At 45.6% G+C, this 17,702-nt stretch overlaps 1 protein-coding gene across 1 annotated transcript in view; it reads right to left on the bottom strand.

Annotated features, from left to right (window-relative positions):
- Nucleotides 1-3,224: 3,224 nt before the first annotated feature.
- LOC111962324 (zinc finger protein ZFPM1) overlaps nucleotides 3,225-17,702 on the bottom strand; it is a 39,784-nt gene continuing 25,306 nt past the window's right edge. Inside the window, exons 4-8 of the mRNA XM_023985334.3 lie at nucleotides 13,884-13,986; nucleotides 13,399-13,623; nucleotides 11,736-11,966; nucleotides 10,302-10,544; nucleotides 3,225-9,261 (exon numbers count right to left, since the gene is read on the bottom strand). Of these exons, the coding sequence (XP_023841102.1) occupies nucleotides 6,875-9,261; nucleotides 10,302-10,544; nucleotides 11,736-11,966; nucleotides 13,399-13,623; nucleotides 13,884-13,986 (3,189 nt within the window). The 3' untranslated portion in view covers nucleotides 3,225-6,874. The remainder of the gene's footprint in view (nucleotides 9,262-10,301; nucleotides 10,545-11,735; nucleotides 11,967-13,398; nucleotides 13,624-13,883; nucleotides 13,987-17,702) is intronic.

Here is a 17,702-nt window from a genome sequence, read left to right as displayed (position 1 = left end):
CTCAGACAGAGCTCCAGAGTTCGTATGTGGAGATGGGGAAACCTTCCAGAAGGACAACCATCTCTGCAGTGCTCCACCAATCAGGCCTTTATGGTTCAGGGGACAGACGGAAGCCACTCCTCAGTAAAAGGCACATGACGGTCCGCTTGGAGTTTGCCAAAAGGCACCTAAAGGACTCTCAGACCATGAGAAACAAGATTCTCTGGTTTGATGAAATCAAGATTGAACTCCTTGGCCTGAATGCCAAGCGTCACGTCTGGAGGAATCCTGGCACCATCCCTACGGTGAAGAATTGTGGTGAAGCATCATGCTGTGGGGATGTTTTTCAGCGGCAGGGACTGGGAGACTGGTCAGAGGGAAAGATGAACAGAGCAAKGTACAGAGAGATCCTTGATGAAAACCTTCACCTTCCAACAGGACAACGACCCTAAGCACACAGCCAAGACAACGCAAGAGTGGCTTCGGGACAAGTCTCTGAATGTCCTTGAGAGGCCCAGCCAGAGCCAGACTTGAACACAATCGAACATGTCTGGAGAGACCTGAAAATAGCTGTGCAGCGACGCTCCCCGTCCAACCTGATAGAGCTCGAGAGGATCTGCAGTGCAGAATGGGAGAAACTCCCCAAATACATGTGTGCCAAGCTTGTTGCGTCATACACAAGAAGACTCGAGGCTGTAATCGCTGCCAAAGGWGCTTCAACAAAGTATAATAAAGGGTCTGAATACTTATGTAAATCTGATATATATATTTTGTTTATTTTATATTTTTGCAAAAAAAATCTTAAAACCTGTTTTTGCTTTGTCATTATTGCTTTGTCTAAGAGCTTGATTATAGACCAGGGCCGATATTGTGTGTAGATGGATTAAATTATAGTTTTTTAAATCAATTTTAGAATAAGGTTGTAACGTAACAACATTTTGAAAAAGTGAAGGGGTCTGAATTACTTTCTGAAGGCACTGTATATATACACACACACACACACACACACACACAATATTTAGAACAATGTAGAATAATAGTGAAGACATCAAAACTATGAAATAACACATATGGAATCATGTAGTAACCAAATTAACAGGTGTGACTTGTTAAAGGTTAATTTGTGGAATTCTTCCCTTCTTAATGCTTTTGAGCCAATCAATTGTGTTGTGACAAGGTAGGGCTGGTATACAGAAGATAGCCCTATTTGGTAAAATACCAAATCCATATTATGGCAAAAACAGCTCAAATAAGCAGAGAAACGACAGTCCATCATTACTTTAAGACATGAAGGTCAGTCAATTCAGAAAATGTCAAGAACTTTGAAAGTTTCTTCAAACGCAGTCACAAAAACCATCAAGCGCGATGATGAAACTGTCTCTCATGAGGACCGCCACAGGAAAGTAAGACCCAGAGTTACCTCTGCTGCAGAGGATAAGTTCATTAGAGTTAACTGCCCTTCAGATTGCAGCCCAAATAAATGCTTCAGAGTTCAAGTAACAGACACATCTCAACATCAACTTTTCAGAAGAAACTGTATGAATCAGGCCTTCATGGTCAAATTTCTGCAAAGAAACCACTACTAAAGGACAKCAATAATAAGAAGAGACTTGCTTGAGCCAAGAAATACAAGCAATGGACATTAGACCGGTGGAAATCTGTCCTTTGGTCTAATGAGTCCAAACTTGAGATTTTTGGTTCCAACAACCGTGTCTTTGTGAGACGCAGAGTAGGTGAACYGATCATCTCTGCATGTGTGGTTCCCACCGTGAATCATAGAGGAGGAGGCGTGATGGTGTGGGGGTGCTTTGCTGGTGACACTGTCAGTGATTTATTTAGTATTCAAGGCACACTTAACCAGCATGGCTACTACATTATTCTTCAGCGATATGCATTCCCATCTGGTTTGCATATGGTTGGACTATCATGTTTTTCAACAGGACAATGATCCAACACACCCCCAGGCTCTGTAAGGGCTATTTGACCACGAAGGAGAGTGATGGAGTGCCGCATTAGATGACCTGGCCTCCAAAATCACCCGACCTCAACCCAATTGAGATGATTTGGGATGAGATGGACTGTAAAGTGAAGGAGAAGCAGCCAACAAGTGCTCAGCATATGTGGGAACTACTTCAAGACTGTTGGAAAAGCATTCCAGGTGGTTGAGAGAARGCCAAGAGTGCGCAAAGCTGTTATCAAGGCAAAGGGTGGCTACTTTGAAGAATCTAAAATCTTATTCTACAATGTAGAAAATAGTAAAAATAAAGAAAAACCCTGTAATAAGTAGTTGTGTCCAAACTTTTAACTGGTACTACTGRATATGTTCCYGCCCCTGACCATCCACTCAAGAACAAAATCAGCCACAAGATGAATCTAGTTGGGGATCCTAGTTATAGACCATTTCAGAGAAATAGAACCACTTGATGCTCTGCTTGATGGCAATACAATTGCTTTGATGTGCTGTGATAAGTACTTTTTTCTTCCCTCCATGCTATTATGATAATACAGGCACTGAATGTAAAATTTGGCTATAAAAAGTCATTAAGACAGCATTGAATTTACACAAAGAGTACCACTCATCTAATAACAATGGTTTATTCATGCTGCTAACAATTGAATTGCATAATCTATACATCTGATTTGACTATGTTTAGAAAAWAATTGTCCATCTTGATGCTTTGGAGCTTGTTGATTGGCTATAAATACTGACTGTAGTACTCCCGAGTCCTGACCATAGGAATCGACAAGCTCTCTGAAAAATTATATAGATGCAGGATGTTAGTATAATTTTTTCCCTAATTAGCTACGCTAAGCAGTGGTCAACACAATTCAAACTTTCTGTATTATGGGAAATTATGAGGTAACTGAAATGAAAGAATTCAGTATGTCCACAACATCCATCATATTGGTTATAAAATAAGAAGTGTAGGACTGACTGTACTGTTAGTACTAAATCAGCATAGGCTTGAGACTTTGGGGTTAATGCTTTTCTTTAACAGGAAATATTTATAAAAAGCATGTCGGCACTGTGGAGATGACTCCTTCAGTTCTCTTACGTATGGAGGCTCACACATTCACTGAAATAAGTTATATGAAAAGAGAAATGATGTGTGACCTGAAATRTATTGTGGCAAGCATAATAAAAGCCAAGAGAGATAGAATTAGGASAAGAGGTAAAATGGCAGGTCTAATGTGTGGGTGGACCAGGTCAATCGAATTTGAAAGAAGATAGACGTTTGACACTCTTTAATGTCTCTCAGGACGTTTATTTCCCATGCATAGTTTGGACAAGTGTGTAGTGGAATTTGAGATTGAAATAAAAAAAAGAAAAGATCTGACATTCATTATTCCTTTTCCATTAGTAATCATTCACAAAATGTTTTKAATTAATGTGAAAAGGTTGAAATTGATCAGCAACTCTTTCAAGGGATGAGTTTGGACGAGGAAAAGTGCTGTAAAAACAAATACATTACAAAAWAGCCTCTAAAACTAAAACATTCAGCACATTTGTACAACACAGTGCAATATAAATGGGGAAATTCGAAATGGTTCTCAGCACTGAGATCCTCGATTTGTCACTTGTTGAAAATGCTAATCTCTTTGAGAAAAGAGAAAGCAATGCAATTGTAAACATTATTGAGTAAGATATGACTGATACAGCACTGTTCAAAACCACAACAGAGCAAAAATCCTCAACTTTTCACTGCCATTTTGTTTTCCAGTTTTTAGAGCAGAGAAACATCTGCCTGTGTAACACAGAGAAGAGAAGAGAACAGCACAAGTAACAAACCGATCCATGTAGATCATCATGAGAGGTAAGGATAGTGGAGCACAGGACCAGCTAACTCAACTCTACGGTAAGGCTGTGCCAGTGTAGCCAGTTCTGACTGAGGAAAGATTGCATTTCGCAGGTCTATTCAACAACACTCCGTAAACCAGGGTTGTACAGTTGAAGTCGGAAGTTTACATACACCTTAGCCAAATACATTTAAACTCCCTGTCTTAGGTCAGTTAGGATCACCACTATATTTTAAGAATGCGAAATGTCAGAATAATAGTAGAGAGAATGATTTATTTCAGCTTCTATTTCTTTCATCACAATCCCAGTGGGACAGAAGTTTACATACACTCAATTAGTATTTGGTAGCATTGCCTTTAAATTGTTGAACTTGGGTCAAACGTTTTGGGTAGACTTCCACAAGCTTCCCACAATAAGTTGGGTGAATTCTGGCCCATTCCTCCTGACAGAGCTGCTGTAACGGAGTCAGGTTTGTAGGCCTCCTTGCTCGCACACGCTTTTTCAGTTCTGCTCGCAAATGTTCCATAGGATTGAGGTCAGGGCTTTGTGAAGGCCACTCCAATACCTTGACTTTGTTGTCCTTTTTGCCACAACTTTGGAAGTATGCTTGGGGTCATTGTCCATTTGTAAGACCCATTTGCGACCAAGCTTTAACTTCCTGACTGATGTCTTGAGATGTTGCTTCAATATATATATATCTACATAGTTTTCCTGCCTCATGATGCCATCTATTTTGTGAAGTGCACCAGTCCGTCCTGCAGCAAAGCACCCCCACAACATGATGCTGCCACCCCCGTGCTTCACGGTTGGGATGGTGTTCTTCGGCTTGCAAGCATCCCCCTTTTTCCTCCAAACATTTTTGTTTCATCAGACCAGAGGACATTTCTCCAAAATGTACAATCTTTGTCCCCATGTGCAGTTGCAAACCGTAGTCTGGCTTTTTTATGGCGGTTTTGGAGCAGTGGCTTCTTAATGCCGAGCGGCCTTTCAGGTTAGGACTCGTTTTACTGTGGATATAGATACTTTTGTACCCGTTTCCTCCAGCATCTTCACAAGGTCCTTTGCAGTTGTTCTGAGATTGATGTGCATTTTTCCCACCAAAGTATGTTCATCTCTAGGAGACAAAACGCATCTCCTTCCTGAGCGGTATGATGGCTGCGTGGTCCCATGGTATTTATACTTGCGTACTATTGTTTGTACAGATGAGCGTGGTACCTTCAGGCGTTTGGAAATTGCTCCCAAGGATGAACCAGACMTGTGGAGGTCTACAATTCTTTTTCTGAGGTCTTGGCTGATTTCTTTTGATTTTCCCAGTATGTCAAGCAAAGAGGCGATGAGTTTGAAGGTAGGCCTTGAAATACATCCACAGGTACACCTCCAATTGACTCAAATGATGTCAATTAGCCTATCAGAAGCTTCTAAAGCCATGACATCATTTTCTGGAATTTTCCAAGCTGTTTAAAGGCGCAGTCAACTTAGTGTATGTAAACTTCTGATCCACTGGAATTGTGATACAGTGAATTATACGTGAAATAATCTGTCTGTAAACAATTGTTGGTAAAATTACTTGTCATGCACAAATTAGATGTCCTAACCGACTTGCCAAAACTATAGTTTGTTAACAAGAAATTTGTGGAGTGGTTGAAAAAACAGTTTTAATGACTCCAACCTAAGTGTATTTAAACGTACGACTTCAACTGTATGTGTGTTTGTGTTTTAAACATGACAGTTTTAGGAGCTACAGTATCTACCGTGTGTCTCTCTACAATCTGTGAAATACATCTACTGTCCTTGCCTGTCTCTTACACCTTCTCACATTTTTTCTTCTTCTTTTACTTCATTACCGGAAAAACACAATAGAACAAGCACACACTAACAGGTGTCAATTAATCAACATAGATTTAAACGGARCCCATGTCTAATTCAAGCAAGATGGTGGTGTATCAGCAGCTGCAGATTGGCGGATGTAATATGTTGATACAGTAGGATTGTGGGTTAAAGGTCAGGTTTAATGGGGAGATGGGCGGTGTTGTTTAGGGCATTATAGGAACAGGAAGTGAAGTGTCTTCATCCTGATACTCAGGTCCAGTCATCTTCGTTCTACCAAAATTTAAAACACCAGCATTAAAGAAAAATGCTGACAATAATGAAAATAAGATTCAGTGTCATCCCAGTGATTACTGTGAAAGATATTATATATATATKTACATCTTTACACACCAAGATTGAAACAGTTCCTTCGAAAAGTATGAAAACAATACAAATAAAAAAATACTAATATTTTCAGACGCTAGGTAGTTTTCTGTTGACATGAAATCAGAGATAAATATTTCCCATGCTTTCCCTTGCATTAATAAAAATACAATTGTGGTTTTGGAAAAACGAATCTATCCATTTGCAAATATTTCATCTGTAATTGATAACCTTGTGACACCCATTCCTGTAATTCAGCTAAAATGCTTTCTAGTTAACAYAAGAGCCAGTGTTCAAACAAAACCATATAATTATTTTAAAACATCATACACTATGCACAGGTAGGCAGAAATAAAAAGGTGGAGATGGTCAGCTCCACAAGAGGGCCCTGAGGGACAACAGTTGTCCCCACTCACTGACAGGTCATGAGCATCAACGGCTCAGGAAAAGCAAGTTTCGTCATMAGCAAGAAATGCTTCAAACAATCACAATCAAATCAAGATAATAGTAATATAAACAGTTAAATTAAGCTTGCTCAGGAGATTAAATGTTGGATCTAAAAGTCCCATTTTCAACATTCTATGAACCCTGGAGGTGAGAGGGGAGGGAGAGGGCTAGGGGACAGGTATTGAGGTGGTGGGGAAGGGAAGGTGGGCACAAATGTGTGTGCAGGTAGCGTATCTCCGCTCTTAGTGTAATACGAACTTTGACCCATAAGAAGAAATAAGTTACCATAGTAACAATACCGGGAACGTCAGCGTCCGAACAGCTAACCAGTGCCTGGTGAGTAACAGTCACATTTACTTCAGACAGTCCAGACATGGTGCTATGCCATGGTGGCACTGACACAGGTGAATAGCTGGGGCTGGGCTGTGAGGGGACACTGTGCAGAGACAGGCATGTTCACTTGACGTGCTCAGCGCTGTGGGAGGAACAGTAGTACTTTTTGTGGGCAATGAACGTGGACAGGCTGCTGAACTTGATATTGCACAGCCGGCAGAAGCGGATGTTACCGTTCTGCAAAGGGGAGACCAGGAGGGTCTTGGGTGTGGTAGGTGCCGGGACAGCAACAGGGAGTGGGAGACCCAGGGTGACGGCTGCCCTGTCTGGAAGCAGAGCAACAGCAGCCTGGTGGMTCATAACCCCAACCTCCCTCAGGACCTCAGGCACAGGGGACACAGTCAGGGGGAGGGACCTGGTGGGAGACACAGCAGGAGGGGCTGCTTTGGGGGAGCTGCCACCCCCAGCATGGGGACCCAGGGGGCTAATGTTCACCAGGGGAGAGGAGGAGGAGACAGTGTCCATTCTGACCCGAATGTTGATGCTGTCCTTGCGGGTCTGGAGGCCCAGTTTGGGCGGGGTGGCTGGGGTCTCATCCCTGGGGCTCAGGCTGGGGCTGATGACAGCTGGCTGGCCCTCCAGGTTCAAGACCAGGCCATGCATGGATCTGAAGTGCTCCACCAGGTCACAGGTCACCGCCCTATTGGGAGGGCAGTAGGGGCAGACCACAGGAGGAGAGCCTGGGCATTTGGCTGCAGGGCCGCTGTGAAGGGATGTTGCCTCAGAGCCAGGCAAAGCTGAGGGGTGAGGGCTGGGCGAGGCCCCCMGAGGAGCATTCTCTGTGGGGAGCCCATTGGCCTCGGGGGAAGTGGAGGCTGGTCTCTTCAGCCTGTGGAGCGTCTTCAGGGTGTGGGGCTGCAGGGTGGTGGCTGGGCAGTAGTAGGTCTTGTGGGCCAGGTAGTTTTCAATGCTGTTGAAGCTGATGCTGCAGGCGGTGCACTTGTGGTAGTCAGTGAGGGGCAGAGCAGAGATGCTGCTGCCCCGTGGGGAGTCCCTCAGACGGGGCCTCTTACTCAGGTCGATTGGGCCATCTCCATCAGGGCTGGTGCTACTGGAAGTGGCTGGACACAGGCCCAAGGCCATGGCTGGAACAGGGGCCTCCAGGACCTTCCCCACTGAGGCAGCAGCCTCCWGCTTCACAGCCAGGCCCAGCCCTGGAGCAGAGGGAAAGGCAATAGCAGCAGCATTGGCTAGGGCCTCAGTCCGAGCCATGTGGATCTCATACATCTTCTTCCTCTTGCGCGTGCGGATGGGCTGAGGCAGGAAGGTGGCTTTGCCAGCGCTTGACCGCTGGTTGGACGGATCGTGGCGCGAGGCACAATAGAAGCGCTTGTGGACCGTGTAGTTCTCATGGCGACTGAAGTGAATGTTGCAGGCCTGACAGAAGGTCCTGGTGGGGTCTTCTTCCTGGTCCTCTGCTGAGCCGCTGGGGCTCTGGCTGCCCTCACTGGCCAGGCCTCGTCCTCCTCCACCACCTTCCCCCTCAGAGGAAGAGGAGGACACAGCCTCCTTCACCCCAGGGTTCTCACTTTTCACCTCCACCAGCTTGCCCTCTGTGCCGGTGCTGCCTGGAACAGGGTCTGAGTCACTGTGGGAGGCTGTGGCAGCCTGAGGGGATGAACCGTGTCCGACAGAGGGGACGYTGACCCCTGAGGCCCCCTCCTTCACTGGGCAAGCCACGTCTCCCTGCTGGTGCCTGCTGGAGCAGTAGAGCTTCTTGTGAACGTAGAAGTTGTTGATGTTGTTGAAGGTGATGTCACACTCTAAGCAGGTGGCCCCCTTGTGGACAGTGGCAGTAGTGCCTGCGGGATAGAAGGCTGGTGCTGCCCCAGGGGACACCTGGCCCTGCTTCAGCCGGCTGTGGACCATCTCAGACATCTTGGCCAGGATCTCTGAGGCCTGGGGCAGGATGGCTGCCTCTGGGCTAAAGATGTACTGTGGCAGGAACACTGCTCCTCCAGGCAGCACTGAGCCAGCTCCTCCCAGGTGGGCAGGGCTGGAGCCAGGGGTGGGGCTGGTTGGCTCTGCCTTCACGGCCACAGRAAAGGGACTCCTGGGGGAGGTGGAGGTCTGAGAGCACCCTACCCCTGTGTGTCCACGGCTCTTCCCSTCCCGGTCCTCCTCCTCCTGCCCCTCATTCTCAGAGTCCGAGCGCAGCTCCTCTTTGATCCTCATGTCTGTGGGGAGGTGGTCAGGTGGGCTGCAGCCTCGCGGGGTGGCTGAGCTCCCATTGGCCCCAGGGCTGGAGGAGTCAGGTTGGGGTACGCAGGCAGGGGGCTCCGGGTGGTCAGCTGAGGAGGGGGTGCTCTGGCGGGGTGAGGGGCTCCTCTCTGCCGGGACCCTCACCTCCAGGTGTGTGCGAACGTGCTGCTGGAGCTGGCCGGGTGAGTCTGTGATGTGGCCACATATCTGACATTTCAACACAACACCAGAGTCTCCTGGACTTAGACCTGCCACAGAGACAGAGACACACACTATTAGAAATTGGTTTCTTATTATTAAACATAACATTAGATCACTGGTGATTATGCTTCATCGCCTATAGGATTGAATCATAATCAATATACCCATAATCTCTCATGGACAGACCCTCCAAAAAACACACGTTATATTGTCACATACCCTGAATAGGTGCTGTGAAATGTGTTCTTTTACAGTTTCAGCCATAGTAGAACAGCACCCCTGGAGCAAAGTAGGGTTAAGTGTCTTGCTCAAGGGCACATTGACAGATTTTTCATCTTGTCGGCTCTTCGAACCAGCGAGCTTTCGGTTACTGGACCAACGCTCTAACCGCAAGGCTACCTGCCGCCCTTACACTATGTAAACATAAAGGGTACTGTAGAATCGGTCTAGAGACAATGGGAAGCATCGGACAGCAGCAGCAGTAGTTCCGGGGCTTGAGTTTTTCGTCACTGGTTATTTGGGTGTACCAGGGCGAGGGAGGTGCTTAAACTTGGGGCGGGGATACGCTGCGAGGTTATTCCTCCGATTGCAGACTACGAGAACCTGGCCATGCTTGATATATCACATTTTTACCGTAGCCAAGTATGCAAAAACGTCTCTTTTCCCTGTTAGCATTTTTAAGCACAACTGTTGCAGTGGCTTAAAACGAAGGGATGKAATGGACACTGCTAATTCAAAATAGTGTTGAAAACAGCCTCACATATCCATGGTGAGTCTTACACTGCTTTCGTGTGTCAACATGGATGATAAATACGAAAGGGGGGGGGGGGAGGCTTTGGCTGAGAGTTTCTGTTTGCGAGGGTGGAGACTTTACAAATCACGTTTTCTAATTTCTAACACGTCTCCCCCAGAACTTAATCAACCATCTGACCAAATTTCACAATATTTTAGTTCTGGGTTAACCTATATTAATATACCCATAGAAAACATGGTATCTCTGCATAGTTGCTGTTCTGAAGTAGAGGCAATGCTGTTATCCTCTCACTGCAATTGTAAACAAACAATGTCAGTCTGTTCATGTATTTACCTGTGGACAGAGGCAGTTTGGGCAGGCCAGGACCTGGGGAGTACACTTCACTGCGCGAGCCAGGCTGACAAACCATGTGACTGGTGACCAGGTGGCTGTAGAGAATGTCCCTRGTGGTGGAGATGAAGCCACAGCCGTGACASACTCCGTTRTGCGTGTCCGTGTGCACCTTCAGGTGACGCTCACAGTTGGCTTTAGTGGTGAAGGCCGACAGGCAGATCAGACACACAAAGGGACGCTCACCTACAGACACACAGGATACAACACAAGAGAGACAGGTCAACAAAAGTGTCTAACGCTAACATACACMGAGTGTACAAAACATTAGGAACACCTTCCTAATATGGAGTTGCACCCCCCTTTGCCCTCAGAACAGCCTCAGGGCATGCTCTACAAGGTGTCGAAAGCGTTCCACAGGGATGCTGGCCCGTGTTGACTGCAATACTTCCCACAGTTGTGTCAAGTCGGCTGGATGTCCTTTGGGTGGTGGACCATTCTTGATTCACAGGGGAAACTGTTAGGCGTGAAAAACCCAGCAGCGTTGCAYTTCTTGACACAGTCAAACCTGTGTGGCTGGCACCTACTACCATACCCTGTTCAAAGGCACTTAAATATTTTGTCTTGCCCATTCACCCTCTGAATGGCACACATACACAATCCYTGTCTCAATTGTCTCAAGGCTTAAAAATCCTTCTTTAACTCATCTCCTCCCCTTCATCTACACTGACTGAAATGGATTTAACAAGTGACATCAATAAATCAAATAACATTTTATTTGTCACGTACACATGGTTAGCAGATGATAAATGRGAGTGTAGCGAAATGCTTGTGCTTCTAGTTCCGACAGTGCAGTAATGTCTAACAAGTAATCTTACAATTCCCCAACAACTACCTAATACACACAAATGTAAAGGGGTGAATGGGAATATGTAGATGTAAGTGTATGGATGAGCAATGGCCGAGGGGCATAGGCAAGGTGCAATAGATGGTATAAAATACAGTATATATATATGATATGAGTAATGTAAGATATGTAAACATTCTTAAAGTGGCATTATTTAGAGTGGCATTGTATAAAGTGACTAGTGATCCATTTATTAAAGCGGCCTGTGATTGAGTCTCAATGTAGGCAGRAGCCTCTCTGAGTTAATGATTGCTGTTTAGCAGTCTGATGGGATCATAGCTTTCACCTGGATTCACCTGATCAGTCTATGCCATGGATAGATCATGTTTGGAACATTCAGTGTAGGTCTTTTAACACACAATGACCACCAGTAGACTTGCTTACCCTAATAATACAAAAATAGAGAAAAGGTCCTACTGTTATAACTGGCTATTAAAAGTGCAATACTTACACAAATATTCACACTTATGGAATCTGCTTTGAGAGAGAGAGCTAAAGTAATGTTTTGTTAGAGAGGTGACAGTTCTCACCACTGTGTGTCCGCATGTGGATCTCCAGGGAGCTGGCGCTGGGGCAGCTCTTGTTGCATTGTGGGAAGGGGCAGAKACGCTCATTGGGGTAGGAGTCCTTGGGCTTGTCCTGTGGAGGGGAGCAGGAGGACTGCTGCTTCTGCCGGCTGGCACAGTAGTACATGAGGTGGGCCTGGAGGTTCCTCTCACTGCGGTACCAGATCCCACAGTCCTTACACGGGAAGATGTCCTCTGGACCAAGCAAACAAACAACTGTTAACTCTATCCCGGCAACAACCAATCACTTATCAAATGAGTGGTACATAAACAATGCACGAGAGCAGTGAAACTGATTCCATGTGATCCGCTTACACATTAAAACGTTACATAGACACTTTCATGTATACATCATGTTCATTGATGTGTACACACATCACCACACACGCATTCAGCTGCGTCACATGATCGATTCAATTGCGGAGCCGAGAAAAAACACTTGATATTGCTCCGGGGTCTCCAAGGCAACAAGAGCACAGAGGTTGTGGGAGCGAGCGCCCGCCCGCGCGGGGTAATCGTACTGATCTGGTGTCAGGGCTCATGTTAAACAGGCTATTTTTGATAACGTCCGTAATTACCCACAGTGCTCAGCACAGAGCTTCTACAGCAGGAACCGGGGATACGGCTGATCATGTTTTACCCTTTAGCTTGATTTGTGGTGATTAATCATGCACTCATCACAGCATGTCCATGCCTGCTCCCGCTGCTGACTACACTGCCAATAGGGGACTTTATGAAAAAGCGTGAAGGCAATTACAATGCAGTCTACCTCTGAGACCAGGCGGTACAGAGGAGTTACATTGCCACCTTGTGGTGTACTGGGTGAATGAGAAAATGTGGCACGGTGAACTGTTGCACTTTCATTTATCTAGGTTCCAACATTGAGTCCCTCAGCATCTGTTGTTCACATTGACATTATATACACAGTACAGTAACTGCCAATGCTTTGTGCTATGCATGTGGTCACCATAGACATTAAAACCAGTAGATGGTGTTAGCGCTGACATTCCTATGGAAAACTCCCGATGGCGCATGAAGTATTTGAATTTTTAGCGCCATATTGCTGAATGGGGCTGAATAGCACCAGAAAATAGCTAAAGATCATAGTGAAAGTGGCCTTAACTAGCAAAGGATCATGGTCAATGTAAATACAAATTTGTTCTTAACTGACTTGCCTAGTTAATTAAAGGTTACATTGTACTTGTTTTCATCCTGCCTGAGAGCGTCAACCTGCCTGACAGTCAACCTTAATGTCAATGGTGTGAGGGCGCGAGCCTCCTTGTAGCATGCCGGCCTGTGATTGGTCTGTGTCAGAACGTGGTCCTGTGTGACGACAACTGTAGTAGTCAGAATGGGTCACTATTTAATTAAATATCTCAATTTGTAGCGAACTTTCAAATAATGTTTGGCCGTTCTGTCGATTGTAATTGACATAGGCTTTTTAGGGCAGAACAGGCCTTTCGGCCCCCTCTAGGTTTCTACACAGTAGCCGACCAGCAYAGCTCGTGACTTCCCTCTCCAGACCGGACACTGGGGTCTTGGGTGCTTACACAGACACATGTACGAAAGCACACAAGACACACTTATAAAAAGAACACATTTTTATCCTGAGCAATCTGAAACTCACTGTTGACAACTGCCGTGGCCAAGATGGCTGCCATCCCAGCCTGCTGGGGGAGGAGCTGTATCTCAGAGTGGAGGGATGCTGGGTAAACACCTGTAGGCTCCTCCTTCACCGCTACACCCTGGGTCTTAGAGGGGGACCGCTGCTCCATAGACGGTGTAGACAGCGTAGCCAGCAGACCGTCCCCTGTGGAGATGTCCTGGGTTACCTTACAATACAGCTCCTCACCTAGAAAGAAGAGATAGAGTCACACACACACACGTCACACCGGGGGCATTAACTGAAACATAGATGGTATTGTACAGTATGTTATCTATGGAATGTATAGTAATCTATAGTAGGTCAAAAGATCTCCGTTCTGGTCTCACTCTAATAAGAGACCTCTGATTGTAAACCTGGATAAGAGCACCAGAACTAAAAATGTAACAATGCAAATGGTGCAATATCTGCATGAGTGCTGTGTTGATTGTTTGGGCAGTTTGTAGAACCTTGGCTGTAGATGGTACAGTTGGTATCTGTTGCATCAGAGGTTAACAGGACTCTACGGAGCCAGCAGTCTGTGTCCTCACACACCAGACTCAACCTGGAGATCTGTAGACACAAATAAACAAACAGAGACCGTCAGACTTGCTCTGGAAACACATGGTCACGTTTTTAATACAGAATGAGGTGCGGCAAATAATTATCATAAGCCATCATCAAGTATCCTCTGATTCTCACACACTTTAAGTCTTTTCTGACAAACCAATTTTGATACAGAACATTACCTACTGAACCTACTGAAAAGTGAGGTTTAACAATGAATTAATCCTGACAATGTCCTCTGAATAAACTGTTCAATAATTAAAGCACATCGAATATACACTACAATAAAAGGGACTAATCTTTTCCAGCAGTAAGGGGCAGGCCCGTAACATGGGCAATCAGAAGCATAGAGGGAGAGGAAGAGGGAACAGGCTGAACAAAGACTCACAGAAAAGAGCTATAGACAGGGCATGGAGAAAGAGAGGGAAGGAACAGAGACCCCAGGAGAGAGGAGAAGGTAAGAAAGGAGATCCGATGACGTTGTAGTGCTCCTATTCACCCGGAAGCCATCTCAGGAGCTTTTCTCAATACACGTTGGGACAAAAGGTGTGTGAGTGGAGGGGAGTCATAATCTAGCTGTGTGTGTTGAAGAATGTGTGTCAGTGTCTGCACATGTGTGAGTGCTGCTGAAGCCAGGGCAGGGCAGACCAGAGAGAAACACACACCTGTGCCGTCCTCAGCACAATCTTGTCTTTGTTCAGTGGAGGCTCACAGAGCATTCCACCTGACAYTCACTCCCACAGGCTTATCGTGTGTCTGCATGAGACACACACTCATCTACGTACCTCTGTGTGTTACGGCACAGTTAAGCAGAGTGCGTTCGATACCAAATATCTTATAGCAGTCCCAGTAAAATGTTGTCTTCTTTGTGAGGTTCAATGATACATTCATGAGAGTGTGTAGTAAAACCATAAACACAGTAGCATTAGGTTGAGCTCCACAACTACCGTATAGTATAGTTGCACAACGCCTATAGCAGCTCTACTCCTGTATGGAGGCCTGAGGACATATAGATTCTAGAACACTGTCTCCACTAGGTGGCAGCAGTCATTCAGCAGCAACAGCRCTGACAGACACCGCTTCAGGGGAACCACAGTCAGTCAGTCAGTCTGCTTGCTACAGGGGATACCTTGGTACATATATTCCAACATGGCACCACATGGACTGAAACTTTTTGAGAGAATATGAGGTATGAGTTTAAACTGACGTGTGTACAAGGACTGGGGGTATATGGGGTGAGTTGGGAGGCAAGGGAGGACAGTGGAAGGATTTATTTCTGAATCGGTCTGTTCTAGCCTGAAGACGCTGCGTATTGTATTTCATGGGGAACTTGCGCTGATGTAGAGATATGGCTTCTTTTGTTTTAGTTAGTAACCCAATGCTGGAGCCGTCTGAGCTATAAGTGCTGCTAATTTGTTTCAGACTAATTTATCATAAATCTATCACGATGCTTTGGTATTCACTGAAGAAAAGGCCAGTGTGGTCCGACTTGAGGAAATTTCACAGGAACATTTCACACAAGACTACTGTATATAGGACAGAAAAATAAAACCTTACAACAGAATCAGTTGGGAGTTTTGGACAGTTTGAACAAATGCAAAATGCTCTCAGAGACTCTCTGAGACTAGCAGAGAGAAGATGAGGTGGATATGGTGGTTTAGCTGGCTCTGATCTGGCTTTGGGCCCTGACTGCACTGGGGCTTGAATGATGGCTGGAACCAACACACAGTGAGATAATATGAACTAAAAGACATGGGGCAAGATTGCAGTTTGATAGGATGTGTAATTAACAAAGCCAACAGAGGCTGTGGCCGCCAAAGATTGTTGAGTTAAGAGGAGCAGAGAAGCCTCTAGTATCACATCTCCCTAGCCTAGAGGACATAATCAACAATCACAGTATCAAATTAAACATATAATCAAATGGCAAGTCCCTGCCTCTGAACACACACACACACACACACACACACACACACACACACACACACACACACACACCACTAGTGATGTAAACTATCCCACAATGCAGTGTCCAACATCCCTAACTGAAACACTTTCTAAGGAGGAGGGAGAGAACAAGGAAGGGGGAGCCAGAGGAGGACTAAAAGACTAAGAGGAGAAGTGAATGTTGCTCAGCGCTGCCTGCGTTCACCCTGGTGGTCTCCCTAGGATCCAGGCACTTTGAGAGCGCTTCAAGTCCCTCAGTGAGGGAGTCTTTGAGGTGCAGTCTAAGCCCCCTCTTCTGGACCCTCGTCTCTCATGAATATTAATCAGCTCAGCCGGGCTTTAATCTGCCTGATCCCCGCACTGCTGCCGCCGTGACGATAGCAAATCTAATTATTTGGTCTGATATTAACCACCACCAGCCCCCTCCCCACACAGCCTCACCATAGCCACCTTCAACTCCCAAACACGCACACACACAGCCTCAGTGCGCACGCACCTCACCGCAGCCCACGACGCCCTCTCCTTATCACTCCCAAAAACGCCCTCTTCTCGCACCGATAAAACTTGAATGCAAATGATGCTCGGCTGATTTCATTTCTCTATTCGTTCATTTTGTAGCCCTGTCGTTGCAGAGTTAAAAAGGAATATAGAATTCTCCCCAGATGCTCTTGTCTGGGGGTTGGAAATGAAGGGAGAAACCTTTCCCTGAACTAAACCCAAGTCTAACCTCGACTCAGATCAATTCAGCTTAATATACGGTTCAATTAAAGCAGAGGAAATAAGAGTACGCCTCCCCCATCCTCCAGTAGATTAGAAGATCATACCACTGTCAACTATCCACATAGATTTTAATTTGCATACACATCATTGCTACCATAATTTGCTGAATATTCCCTGGTGATTAAAGCAATTATAGAATCCTGTTCTCTGTGGGACCATGAGAAACACAATGGAATGATTGGTCAATAATGAACTTCTATTTCAATGTGTGCATCCTGGAAAATGATATCATCCAAGTGTGTTTGAATGTACTCTATGAAGCGGACACAGCTGGACAGACGGAGAAGAAAAGAACAGGAAGGTAGAATAGTCTCTCCTTTCCTGGCCAGTTCAGCTGACTTCCACTGAATTCCACCATAGACCTCCTGACTATTGCGGCTGGCCTGGTCTTTATTCATACTCGTTTTCCCTCTCACTCTCTCTTTCACCCCCTCCTACCATTTACCTCTTCCCCTTCGCTTAATCTTCCCATCCCTCCCGCTCTACAGTACTGTATGGCTAATCATGCCCTCTCTCATCCCTCTCTCTTTCCCATTCCTCAACCTCCCTCTCTCATTCCTACCCCTCTGTCTGCCCTTCTATCTCTATCTCTCCCCTTCAGGAAATGGTTTCTTTCCCAAAAGGGGAATGAAGGGGGTACTCACTGTCCCAAACAAAGAGGTCACTGTGTGAATCCTCCAAAAATACAGAGAAGAAAAGGAAGGAAGATAAACATCAGAAACCTACTCAACATCCGCCTCTCACACACACACATTCTCTCTCAACACACACACACACACACACACACACACACACGAACGCAAAAAACATTTCTTTAACACAAATAAATACGCACATTAATACATGTGCTTACTGTACAAACACACTGAAACCCATTCCCTTATACTGGTCTGCTCATGCACAGCCACACATCTGCATATACACTATATATACAAAAGTATGTAGACACTCCTTCAAAATAGTGGATTTTTCTACTTCAGCCCCGTTGCTGACAGGTG

This window comes from Salvelinus sp. IW2-2015, linkage group LG4q.1:29, assembly GCF_002910315.2.
Source record: "Salvelinus sp. IW2-2015 linkage group LG4q.1:29, ASM291031v2, whole genome shotgun sequence".
NCBI lineage: Eukaryota > Metazoa > Chordata > Actinopteri > Salmoniformes > Salmonidae > Salvelinus > Salvelinus sp. IW2-2015.
This window is presented reverse-complemented; position numbering and strand designations above follow the sequence as displayed.